The 13,222-nt window shown below is 37.4% G+C and overlaps 2 protein-coding genes across 10 annotated transcripts in view; one reads left to right on the top strand and one right to left on the bottom strand.

Annotated features, from left to right (window-relative positions):
* LOC108358867 (uncharacterized) overlaps positions 1 to 5,547 on the top strand; it is a 54,715-nt gene extending 49,168 nt beyond the window's left edge. For 6 of the 9 annotated variants that reach the window (XM_017610380.1, XM_017610377.1, XM_017610382.1 and 3 more), the window contains 3 exons: positions 53 to 337; positions 421 to 2,640; positions 4,688 to 5,547. In XM_017610380.1, the coding sequence (XP_017465869.1) occupies positions 53 to 337; positions 421 to 2,638 (2,503 nt within the window). In that variant the 3' untranslated portion in view covers positions 2,639 to 2,640; positions 4,688 to 5,547. Of the gene's footprint in view, positions 1 to 52; positions 338 to 420; positions 3,079 to 4,687 lie in introns of those variants that run through there. The other 3 variants (XM_017610383.1, XM_017610384.1, XM_017610376.1) reach the window with 3 other exon arrangements.
* Positions 4,749 to 12,584, bottom strand: mus301 (mutagen-sensitive 301). The gene is made up of 9 exons (XM_017610374.1): positions 11,226 to 12,584; positions 10,760 to 10,938; positions 10,410 to 10,683; positions 10,117 to 10,322; positions 9,896 to 10,041; positions 9,381 to 9,834; positions 8,399 to 9,280; positions 8,201 to 8,335; positions 4,749 to 5,693 (listed from the first exon to the last, which is right to left on the bottom strand). The coding sequence occupies exons 1-9, from the start codon at positions 12,277 to 12,279 to the stop codon at positions 5,625 to 5,627; spliced, it is 3,399 nt and encodes a 1,132-aa protein (XP_017465863.1). The 5' UTR covers positions 12,280 to 12,584; the 3' UTR covers positions 4,749 to 5,624.
* Positions 12,585 to 13,222: the final 638 nt, after the last annotated feature.

The raw sequence follows: 13,222 nt of genomic DNA, 5'->3' as shown, positions 1-13,222 counted from the left end.
TTAAAAACTTTACAAACTCATTTTATATGATTAATTCGGCCGAGTTTTTCAGAAATGATGATCTTTATATGGCTACGACAACAACAACGACGTCTACAACCACTACAGAACCACCACCAACTCCACGCAGACGGCTGGTAAGACCGTTGAGACCATTGCGGCGTCCGATAAATCGTCGGCCGATAGATGATTATTACTATGATGATGAGGAAGAAACAGTAGCTGCTTATGAAGATGATTACTATGAAGAGCGCTTGAATCGTCGTCGCAAACCCAGACCACGGCAACGAAAACCAGCACCTGAGTATGAAGAAGACTACAGCGACGATAAGCCAAGGTAAATTAAGTTATAACACAACTAAGCTGGATGACATCTGTTGCATGGTGTATAGAAAACCGTTTATCCTTATTCTTTAATAGGCGTCACAATCCCCGTGATCGTTTCCGTGATGATGAGGAACTAGAAGATGAGTATGATTCTGATCGGCGCAAATATGACCGACCTAATACACGGCACAAACCGGCTGACCGGCGCAAGAGTGGAAGTCGTAAAACTACTCCGACTGCTGGACGTTTAGGTGGTGATGAGCGTCGCAGTTTCAACGATGATCGCGCCCAGTCGGGTCGAAAAGACAAAGCGCGTATTACTCCGTCTTCAGATTCAATCGAAGCTTCAGATTCACCTCCACGTCGTCTTACTGGAAGACGTCGCATTAATGAAAAACGACCATCCCCATCCGGTGTTGATGAAATAGATGAATACGAAAAACCCCAAGTGCATGCACCAGATCAAGAGGAGGCTGCTGAGGAAGAAGCGCCTCCTAAAGTTAAGACTACGCCCAAGCCATTAGAGGAATTTATAACGCCCAAGGCCGGTAGTGGCTCCGTTTACGCACGTCCACGTGCACCCCCACGAATTGCACGCCCTGTTCCACTTAACGAGAAGAAGAAGTTCCAGTATCCTGTACAGAAAACAGGCACCACAACCAGGCCTGAAATTACGCATGCGGTTGATGCCGATTACTATGAAGATGAGGCCTACGATGATATGCATTCACAACGCGCCCACCCACGAAGGCGTGTTGTCGAAAGTAAGTTTGATGACGAAGAAGAAGTACCTAGCTCGAGAAGGCGTAATCAAAATGACACGCCTTTAATCAAGAAACCTTCACGAACAACCATTCGTCGCCCAACAACTGAGAAGAAGCATGTGGCAATCGCAGAAGAGGATGATTATGATAGTAGCAGTGGGATATCTGATGAGCCTGTGGATAGTCACACTAGCAGCCGTCGACGACCTTTCACCACTCGCAACCGTGGCTCTTTTGGTCCCCCCGTTGGCCGCGGTACTGACGATGTAGACTTTGTGGATGATGACTACGAAGAGCGACCACTGCGTCCGGTTCATAGGCTGCGGCCAAAAGTGGCAGCTCGTAAGGGAACCAAGAAGCCGCGTCGCCCAATAGAAGAAGATGTATATGAACAAGAACCTGAACCCCAACCACTGAGTCGCCCTAACGCCAATCGCCCTAGGGCAAAAATCAACACCCGTTCGCGGCAATCCTCAACTACGACGACATCAACAACGGCCGGTCCACACGAGGATGAGGAAGATGTAGAGCCAGAGGAAGTGGGGGAAGAACCATCGGTACCCGCCGCACTAAGCAGGGGCTCTGTCCACGCACATTCAGGACGCACAGCAACGGTACGTGTTGTCAAGCGACCATTCTTGCCTTCTCGCGGTGGCAGTCCCTATCTACCACGTGGCCTACAACCGGTTGGTGTGGCTCTTAAACCACTCAGCACACACACAACGGACAGCACTCCCCTCGACATGGGATCCACAATATCAGGTGTGCGCCTCCTCGAGCATGGTGCACCGATATTGCGTGATTCTGGCAGCGGTTCAGCCCCCACATCAGTTCATTCATATCTACATGACTCAAATGTCTATGACCGGGAAAGGGAAAGTGAATTGCAAACAGCACAGATCCATCGCACCACCTTGCCACCGCGAAGTGCATTACCAATGTTACAGGCTCGGCCAGAACCACAACCCAAAATCACTTTGGACGAGCTCTACGAAAACGACTATGACGTCACATTAAACGACGCACTCAACCCGACGCTTAAACCGCTTACGCCGCATCACAGCAATCATCCAAATCACAATAGCGCTTTCGAGAATGCATATGCTTCAGATCCGGGCGTCAGTACATTTGTCAATAACAATAAGTCACCAAAACTTTTTCACAATAACAACAATCAATACCAACAACAGCAACATCAAAATAAGCATCAGCAAAATTCCTATCAAACTAAACCGCAAACCTCGCTTAGTCAATCCCAAACTCATTTTGAATCACATCAAACATCAAAATCATTGCAATCTCAAATGCACCATCAAACCGAACATTTACTCGCACAACAAACAAGACAGCAACAACAACCACAATCACAACAGCAACAACAACAAAGCTCTTATAAAGACTACAATAGTGATGATTCATATTTTTCACCAACAGATATCCGACGGCGCGCGGTCGTTGCAGCGCCACAACCGTATTCCAGTCGAACGGACTACAGGGGCGTCGGTATGAGAATAGCCCAGCATTTCTATGATGATTTGGAATACTAAAGGTTAGACTAAAGGTCAAACGTTTTTTCATAGCAAATGTATTCATTCATACCCGACTAAATGCATATGTATCTACATTCGTACTTACATATATAAATTTTTGTGTTCATATGTACATATGTATGTCTTCTGAGCATTCTTAGGTTTACAAATACGTTCTCTTGCTTTCATGAACTATTTATTCATTACTAATTTCGTGTTACCTGATTGCGCCATTCACTTACGTACATACATACATACATACATAAAAAATCGCAGAAATAACCATACCCTAACTGCCAGCAGTAATGAAAAGCTACAAAATTGCGATTCTTAAAGCTCGAAATGATTTCGCGAAGCGTTATCATTGTGTGGCGCATTACCTTGCCTATGAAAAACCGAAACAATACAGTCTCCTTAAATGTTTCGGAATGCGAATGAGAAAGTTAGGAATAACATTACAAAGGCTACAATCAACTTAAGTCATCGTATTTATTACTTAAATATTTGGTAAATTATTAGAACATCGATAGATAAATTTCAAAAGGGGCATATTATCAGCCTCATTGCGTAAGTCGTAAATAAGGCTGAATTGTTCGACTCGACATTAGCATTGTCTACTGTCGTGCTGAAATAAGTAAACGACGAAAAACATCGAAAACTATGCAGTGCAGCCAAGTTTTTCCGTTTTAATACACTAGTCGAGTGGAAATTTTAAGCAATGACGTTAAATTTTCGATACGATTCGACTTGCGAAAAACGACTTGGACTCTTGCAATGAGGCTATATATTTAAAAAAAAAAAGGTAGTTTTGCTGCCTTTTCTCCCATGAGGTGATTTCTTAGAGGCTCGGATATAAAGCCGGCTGCACCGAACAATCGCTTACTTGGAACGCTGGCGGGTGGAGCGCTCAAATATTTCCGGGCCAGATCTGTTAATTTGTCGTATTTTAAACAGTGTTCACACTATAGCATAAAATACTTTGTTTCGATCAAATTACTTCACATGAACCAAGTACGTTCACGTTTCTTTCGTAATTTCTATACGAGTGTGTGGTTTGGGACCTGTTCGAGTCACATAATGAAAGCGGCAATACTGCAGCACTGATGAAAATTTGCAAACTGTTGCAACTTTCGAACTGATAAAAAGCTGCTAGAAATTCACTCCGAACGTGATACTTTAATAATGCATGCAACACTGCGGTTGTGATTGCATCTCGAACAAGCCCTTGTACTTGATTTCAAAAAACAAATGGATGCATACCTTTAGGCATTTATTCAAATTTCCTCAACAGTGGGGGCTAAAATGAATGAATAAATCTTTTTTTTCTTCATTTGGTTCTCGATTTATGATAAATTATTTCATTTCAATTTAATTACTTGGTTTCAGCATGATTTGCTTATAAATTACAAACGAACAAATGAGAGGATTTTCACCGAGATGAGCTCCTTTTTCTTTAAGATATGCCTTCAATTGAGCTTAAATTCCACATTTTTTAATGTCACCAGATTCTACATCCGAGCCTTTGCTTTCGCTGGAGGAATCAAAAGTTATTTCCAGGTTGCTTATAAGACTTTTAGCAGTACTTGTTGAAGGCCCATCAATGTTGCTTGATATACTACTTAACCGTTTAGCGCCTGGAGCTAAATGCCGGTTATTGTCCGCACCCTGTTTAGACAGACTTAGAGCCCTTTCCGCATTATTAGAGTGGACTTCCTGGTCATGTACACATTCGCATTCGCAAAACATTCGTACCATTTGATGCGAATGCGAATGTCGAACGCGAATGCGTAAAATGATGCGAATCATTCGCATAATGAATGCGAATGCAAATATTCGCAATATCCCGGATATGTATGTATGTACATAAATATATATATATTTTTGTTTTCAAAAATTATCCATTTCAAATCATTCTCTAAATTTTTGTGCATCATCAAATAATACCTAAGCTCTGAAGAACATTTCCCCACATTGTTTATTTCATCCATGGATCCGATTCAAATTAATGTCTGTTCTCAAAATTAAAATCATGAAGTATATGAAAGTTACTTTTCATTCCCATTCAAGGTCTCTGTAAAATGTAAATAGGTGTATTTGAAAACAGCCACACTTCCCAGCAGCACACACACAAACACACAGCACACGCAGGTCCGCTTGATAACAACAGGCATGTATGTATATTTCACATCCGAACACATCAGGAGATAGTTCCAGAAATTGTGTATTAAAGAAAACACTACATTCACGGCATTATTCAAAAAGTAAAACATAGATAAGAAATTAAAGGAAAGTAAAGTGGAGCTTGCAGATTGGACAAGAAGTAAAGTATGTGTGCAATGTTAAGTTTTAGTTTAAAATATCAGAAAGTTAAGCTAAAAGTTTATAATATTGAAATACTCAATTTTCGTGATAGCAAAAGACAAAAGACAGAATTCTTTTAATTTTGTCATTAAATAAAATGATTTTTTGTGTATACAGTTTCTTTAATTTTTATTTTTATTATTACTATCAAGGCGAATTTATAAATTATATATGAATTCGCCTTGACTATTATGGTACCCAGTAAATCCATTCAAAGTTGTATGGTTTCCTAGCGATTTCGACTAGTTTTGTTTTCCGGATTATCTTATTACGTAATGTATACTTTGTAAATTATTTTGTACAATTATAACACATTGGAAAACGCTATTTTAAACGTATTTTAAGCTTAAAATACTACATTCCGAGAGTTACAAATTACAAGCATTGCCTTGTGTACACTAATTATTTTAAAATTAATATTCTATGTTGAGAATTTCTAAATTACATGGTGAAATTTTAACAATAAGAAACTAATGTTAACATATATGTATGTACACGCATTGCGCTGATGAAAAGGCGAAATGTATTAAAAAGCAATAAATAAAAATAATGATATCTATGTATAAGACCATCAATTGTTTCATAATTTAAAAGCAATTTTTTCATAAATGCTTTTTAATGATAAAGTTATTCACAGATAATCCTATGTCAGACACATTTTCAATGCTTCTGCCTCTTCCTCTAGGTAGTCCAACTTCTTCATTAGTATAATCTGTGAAATTAAAAGCACAAAAATAACATTAATAGATACATACATACATATTTTGTCACATCATTAAATCTGCTGCGTTCTAAAGCAAACAAGACTAGTATATCTCTTGAAGAAGTAAAAAACCCCTATGTGGCACCGAGTCCGCCGCTGCCTTTTTTTTGCTTTGAAGTGCATTTTCAAGATAAAAAAGTACCAAACTTAAGAGGAAGAGAACCGTAAGGTGTGCTATTTTTATACCTGCTAGCAATGGTAATATAACTTTGTTCGCGTAACGGTAACGGTCAAAACTGCGTAAAGTAGTTTGTATAAATCATTCATTTCAATGGGTAATTCAAGTCAAATTGTTATTATAGTTTATTTTTGAAATTTGAAAGCATATTAAAATTTGTTTGTGTTCACTTTGTCGTGTAGAGCCATCACAACTTCATTTGATAAACACTTATATATGTAGATGTAGATTTGTAAACATATTCAATATTTCGTCGCTGGAATAATGAAATAGTGTAACATGAAAAGTATAGTTTTGAGAAAAACGAATTGGAAGTTTTTATAAACCATTACAAACCATACAAATACCATTTCATTTTTCGGGAATAAATTAGTGAGCCAAAGAGATATTTAAGAAAACTAAAGATTTTTCTAATAGATTAAAGAATGGTCTATTCAATGGTGCAATTATCGAATAAGAGTGTATGTGGCATTTACACTGTTTCTTTATTCGAGCGACGATTTAATATACGAAGAACACTGTGGCCCAATATACCCTTGTGGTTAGCTGATTAAGTTAAGTGACATTTTGAACAGTTTTGGCTATTTTTCGTTTGTCTATTTAATGTTTATAATTGCTGTATAAAAGTTTAGCACCACATAAATCCACATTTCAATCTTCGTACAAAATTTGTAAAATTTTTAGATATGATGTTTTATAGCCGATTACTTTTATATGGACGAAAATACCAAGCGCAGCCAACAAAAAAAAAATATTAAAAATCAACACGCTGATTATGTAATGTGATAGACTTTTATAAAAAAAAATATAAACATTAAGCAACAATAGAAAAATAACCAAAACTGGTCAAAATCTCACTTAAGCACAAGGGTTGCCTGTCGAAGTCGAGCTCTCTATATCAGCTAACGCCTTTTATAGACGTCGATGGTTTGCTGAAGGTAAACGGAAGAATTCATGCTGCTTATTGCCTGCCGATAACAGCCAGACGCCCGGTTATTCTGCCACAGAAGCACTACGTGACACGAATTCTTTGCTTGAACGAGTCATGTTTGCATGGTGTATGGCGAAATGGGAAAAGTGGGTTTGAAGAATGTTTGACAAGCCGCTTGTGTGGTGTATTTCGCTCTTTATAACAACTCTGCTGTGTAAAACATAGTAACATTTGTTTATTTCAAATATATCGATAGAAAATTCGTCAAAAATTCCTCAAAATAAAAATCCTCAAGCGCACCCGAAGTTCCTCACGTAACACTGAAATCGACGATGCTGTTAGTAATCACACGATGCGACGATGCGGCGATTTGGGAGAGACTTCGCCGACCCAAACGGGGTTAGGTAGCCGAATCAACAGGGTAGGTAGGGAATTTTCGGTATGTCGTTATCACAATCCCGGAATCCTGGAATAGTTCCCGGAATCCCAGGATAGGTCCCGAGATGTAGATATTCATTATTTTCAACAACTTAAATCCAAAAAATTGCTTCTATCTCTCCTACCATAAAATAAATAATAAATAAATGGGTTTGAAACCTACTTCTTTACTTAAAGTGGATTAATTCCAAAAATTATTTCAAAAATTCAATGCAATTTAGAATAAAAATATGGGTACCAAATGAAAGAGAAATTTTCTTTAGAACTTACAAAAATTTAATTTTTTGGATTCACACGGACGAATAGGTAATTTTTTAAACTGATAAAGTTAGAAGGACGAAACTCGAGAACGTTATCGAGTTTACATAAGGCCTTAACATATAATTTTTTTCAAAAACAAATATTGCAAATTTAAAGGATCAAATTTTGAAAAGGACATTTTCAATACTTACCAGTCCTTATGCAACAAAATATTGAATCTGATTAAATTCTACAGAGTTTTCTCTTTAATTTGATACCCATATTTTTTCTCTAAGCACATTTCACTGGATTTGTTAAAGCATTTTCGAATTTCTGTCGTGAGAGTGAAACAACTAAAAACGTCAATTTTACTATATTTAGCCCATGGTTTCGCGAATATATTTGGTTTTTGTGTGTAAAATTTACTATCGCACGGTGTTATATGTAAAATGAGCTAAACTTTTATAAAAAAAATATTAATTATTAAATATTAATTTAAAAAAAAAGAGATATAACCAATACTGGTCCAGAAAAGGTGTTTCTATTATTCCCATCAGTGCAAATTACAAATCCCGAAATTTTCGTGACCTAAAAAAGGCCGGGATCCCTAATACATACGTACACTATATAAAGATATGTACACGTTTTACTACTTTATCAGAAACTTACCTTTGCAGCCGAGATAATTTCCTTCGAAATTTTCATTGGCATATGCTCCACCAAACGCACTAAATCAATTGGTTTACATTTAGCTATGTCTTCAATAGTCTTGAAGCCCGCACTGTAAAGTTGTTTGGCACGATTCTGAAAGAAAGACAGTCATTTTTTCTGATACCAATTTGTTTATTATATCATCATTGAATATACTATTTTTACGGCCGGCAAATCAAGTAATGGTTCTAACTCCATTGTACCACACCGATCCAATTTCGCACTTATCCGCTCAAACAGTGATTTAAAACACCAAAAGGCATCCAATTGCTCACAGAGCCGCACTATTGCACTGGCCGCTGCAGTTGATTGATTTATGAGCGTCTGTAACATTCCTCGTTCTACTTTATATCTTGACGCTACTACATGCAAAGGTAGTACATTTAAAATGTCGATCAAAACCAACACTTTGTAGAGACGATTCAATTTTAGTTCCAGTGGTCCTTGAACGGACATCGTCTTTGCCATTTTCACTGCAACCGCTTCGGTGAAGCCGAGAAGTTTGAAGAGGGCTTGCGTAGTATCATCTAATGACATATATACCCGATAAAGTATACCAGCTTCCGCTGGAAATAACTCATCACCTTTTGCATTCGAATTGAAACTCACTACTAGATACAGTAGATGTGCATAGTTCGTTAATATTAGTTGTTTTTGCGCGAGTTTCAGCTCCGCGTGTATTGCGAAGGCGTGTTTATAATCAATACCTGCCTTAAAAGCGGCACGACCAATATTTGTAAGCTGAAAGCGTGTCGATTTGCTTATGAAAAGACGGCGATGCTCATGAGATGTTCGACTGCTTACATTTTGAACGTCTTGTGTTGTAAGTATGTCTGGGATGTCCTTTTTGGATGCCACCGAAGCACACAATTCCAATACTTTGTGTTTAAACATTTCACGAATAAGTTTAAGAACCATTTGTTCTGTCGAAAGTCCTAGTTGATTGGCTTGTACAGAAAGCAAAGTGCAACCTACAAGACGATATAAGTCTGTGCGGCAGTTAGCAATTTCTAAACCGATTGCACTTAGAACCAGACTCTGCAAATAAAATTAAAAGATAATTTAGTGTTTTTAACATGAAATAAGTTAGCTAGTCTTAATCGTAATAAACATTCGGCAAATTCCTTTAGTTACATACCTGTAAACCTATGCAATCTTCGTAATCTAAAGAAGTTATTGCTTTATCCATAGGCGAAAAAAGCATTTCGCCAACACGAATATTGTCTCGACTTGTTGTAATTAGAAAACTTTCACCGGCCTCACCCATGCCTGCACGTCCAGCACGCCCTACCATTTGTTTATATCTACAAAGAGTCATAAATTCCGAACCCACATAGGGTGCACGTATGATAACACGCTTTGCGGGAAGATTAACACCCGCCGCCAAAGTCGATGTGCAACAAATTACACTTAATACACCAAAACGATATGCAGTCTCAATAAACTTCCGTTCATCAATGGTAAGGCCCGAGTGATGATAGGCTATGCCATATGGTATAGTTTTAGCCAAGACGTCCCCAAGCACACCACATACCTTATCCAAAGCATCCATTAAATCTTCTTTTTCACGTTTTCGATGTTGCACAAATTTTCTATACGGAATATAATAAGTTATAAATTTGTTGGCTTTATATAAGCTTGACATAAATGTACTTCGGTAAAATGCGGCTCAAAAGCAAAGCAACATTCTCACAATTTTTCCGCGATGGACAAAACACCAGCACACAGTGCTCAGGAGCACATTCTGCTACCAATCCAGCTAGATGATCCGGGTCGGAACGTGATAAAGATTCGCTGTACTGAGTTTGAAGAGAAATTAAAATAAATATGTACATTGAAGATATATAAAATATTTAATTAATTTATTAACCTACATTGAAATTCACATTACGACTGTAAACAAACACTTCATCCAGTGTTTTGCCTGCTGTATTAATCTCCAAAATATCGTTGCCACATTTTATAAACTCCCTCAACTCAACAGGTCGAAAGCTGCGTGTATATACATCTGCTTTTAAAAAGCTAGAAACTTCTTCCAGGTTTCCGATAGTGGCACTCATACCGACGATTTGAATATTTACTAAAAATTATATTCAAAAATGTATTTATCTATAATAACAACAAATTAGTGCAATAAAAAAGTGATCACTATGGACGAAGCAGTTACCATCTATGAACATAATTTTTGTAAGCAAAGCTTCCAATGTAGCCCCTCGTCCCTTTTCGCCTATCAGATGCAATTCGTCGACCACAATCAGACCTATTTCGTCCGCACGTTGCGCCTCAATTAAGCTGTCTATTAAAACAGCACCTTTCTCAATCGAAGCTATAAATATACTTTTTCGTTTTCTCCGTTTCATTGGTGGACATTTTCCCTTCCCGGCGGTATATTCGTCCACAATAAAATTCATTGCGATTGCAAATGGAGACATAGCGCTGACCTATATTAATTTTAGATATGTAGGTATACCTTGAATTTCGTTGGTTAAGAAAAATAATTTTTGAATACTCATATACCTTTTCTTGTACTATTGAGACATAAGGCAGTATGAAAAGTACATCCTTTTCACGGCACAACACCTCGCGCAACATTAATATTTCGGCAACAAGTGTCTTTCCGCCGCTTGTTGGGAGGGCATAGATTAAGTTCCTGCGCTCATGAATAGCTGGCAGATTCAAGCATTCCTCCTGCCACTCTGAGGAATATAAGGTTTTATGAATAAAACTATTTTAACTGAAATAAAGTATCGTCACCCATATGCCAGAAACACGAATGTACAAATTTACCAAATTTGAGTTATTGCGTTGATTTGATTAACTATTCGATGTTCTATGTTATACTGAAACTCAGAATACCAGGCGTACACGGATACCACAATATTGTAAAATGTTAATTAAATGAATGTAGTGGTCTCATTAAAAAAAAAAATTGATTTCCCAACATTTTTTTTCTGGCATAATTCGGACGATATTTAATCCTTACCGTATAAACTTTGTATGCCCTTATATTCGAAAATCATACGTTTAACTTTGTCCGGTAGTCCAAAGAATGCACCTTTGCTTGGAAAATCGTTTTCTATCTTATCTGAAAATGCCTGAGAGTCCCAGTCCAGTCGAGAAAGATTAGCAATAGATGTAATATTTGATAAATGACTGTGCACTGTGTACTGCGATCCACTAACAAAATTGTCGCGCTGGGGAACTTTGATTTTCTGTCCTGCCTTACAGCTAATTGGTGCAGGAGCATGAGGCACTTTAAATATTGCAACGTCATCAAGGAATCTTTGAGAGTTTTGAACTCCCGCATCATCTTGAATATTTTCTACAAAAAGTTCTTTATCCTCGTCTATCGTCAGATCTTCTATATTAATATTCGCAAATATGGTGTCATCGAACTTAAGTTGCTTTTGGCTTTCAGTCTTTTGCTCACTGTGTAAATTAATGGTATTAAATATGCTCTCATCAGCTCTGCCTTGATGAAAGTTATTACTGCTTTCCACATTTAATAATGCTGTGTCTTCCAAGGGTGTTTTATCTGTCATGCTGTTTTGATTTATGCTGGTAAAAAGCTCTAGTGGACTGTAGCTTATTAACTTTTCCACTGCAGATACAGTTAGGACGCTCTTATCGTCGTGGCAATTATCTGGTAAACAACTATCATTCTTGGTTTCAACAATTTCCTCATATTCAGTCATCACAGTATCCAATACAGATTTAGAAAAAAAAGTATCTTCCTTAAAGTTGCTTAATTTTAAGCTATTTTGCTGTGTTCCAAAGAGTGTTATTTCCTGATGGGCACCCATAGTCATTTGAGAGCAAAGTAAGTTGGTATCATTTTTCTCAAGGCTATGAGTATTAATTTTATTATTTATTACATAGTTCACTTTAGAAGCTGTGAAAAAACTATCTTCGTCATCTTCAGGCCAGAATAAATTTTCCGTTTGGAGCACAGCATTTATTCGCTTTTTATCTAGGCACTTCCGTTTAGCTGTTAATTTTGGAGAACACCACTCGAGTTTTCGCGCGTTCTTCGACATTGCAAATATACGCTAGTAAGTTTTTTTATGATAAATGCGAATTTATCTGGTTAATCAGTTTTGAGTGTCATCAAAATAATTTTAAACTTGCGCCACTAGGAATGGACAAAACATCGTAGCACTATCGCTGCGTAAATGGCTTAACATTTTTCTTAAACATCGATCGTTGATGGCCCCTATCGATGTTGCTTTTATATGGCATTCGCACGCTGCGATTTTACAGACAACAAAAGTTGAATGCGAAGTTGAATGAGAAGTTGAAAGTGAAAAAGTTGCCATTCCTATTCTGACGAGGCGGTTTTTGATTCAACACGAATTGTTATTTACATTATTAAAAATGAATTTAAATCCCAAATTTTTATCAGTTGGCGTAAATTTGGTAGAAGTGCTTTAAGCGAAGCTGAAAGATAAAATAAAAGTAAAAAAGTAAAAAAGAAAAAAAGTATGTATACAGAATGTAAACAAACACAGGATTGCTAGGAAAAAAAGTTGAACGTGCACAAAGTTGGCTGGCGACCAACTTTGTTGTAAGCGATTAGTTGAAAGGCCGTTCGGACGAGGCGATTTTTGCTTTCAACTAAAAGTTGCCTGAAAAACCATTTGTTTATAGGGCTTTCGCACGCGGCGATTTTTCAGGCAACTTTTAGTTGAAAGCAAAAATCGCCTCGTCCGAACGGCCTTTCAACTAATCGCTTACAACAAAGTTGGTCGCCAGCCAACTTTGTGCACGTTCAACTTTTTTTCCTAGCAATCCTGTGTTTGTTTACATTCTGTATACATACTTTTTTTCTTTTTTACTTTTTTACTTTTATTTTATCTTTCAGCTTCGCTTAAAGCACTTCTACCAAATTTACGCCAACTGATAAAAATTTGGGATTTAAATTCATTTTTAATAATGTAAATAACAATTCGTGTTGAATCAAAAACCGCCTCGTCAGAATNA

The sequence above is a fragment of the Rhagoletis zephyria genome, unplaced genomic scaffold, assembly GCF_001687245.7.
Source record: "Rhagoletis zephyria isolate East Lansing unplaced genomic scaffold, Rhagoletis_zephyria_1.1 Rzeph_scaffold_00306, whole genome shotgun sequence".
NCBI classification, from domain to species: domain Eukaryota; kingdom Metazoa; phylum Arthropoda; class Insecta; order Diptera; family Tephritidae; genus Rhagoletis; species Rhagoletis zephyria.
The sequence above is the reverse complement of the archived record's forward strand: the minus strand, read 5'-3'. Positions and strand labels throughout refer to the sequence as shown.

Coding starts and splice junctions, on each gene's coding strand:
- mus301 (XM_017610374.1), bottom strand. CDS start 12,279: ATGTCGAAGAACGCGCGAAAACTCGAGTGGTGTTCTCCAAAATTAACA. Junction 9,281..9,380: donor AAGATTGCATAGGTTTACAG/GTATGTAACTAA, acceptor TTTTATTTGCAG/AGTCTGGTTCTAAGTGCAAT. Junction 8,336..8,398: donor ATTTGCCGGCCGTAAAAATA/GTATATTCAATG, acceptor TCTTTCTTTCAG/AATCGTGCCAAACAACTTTA.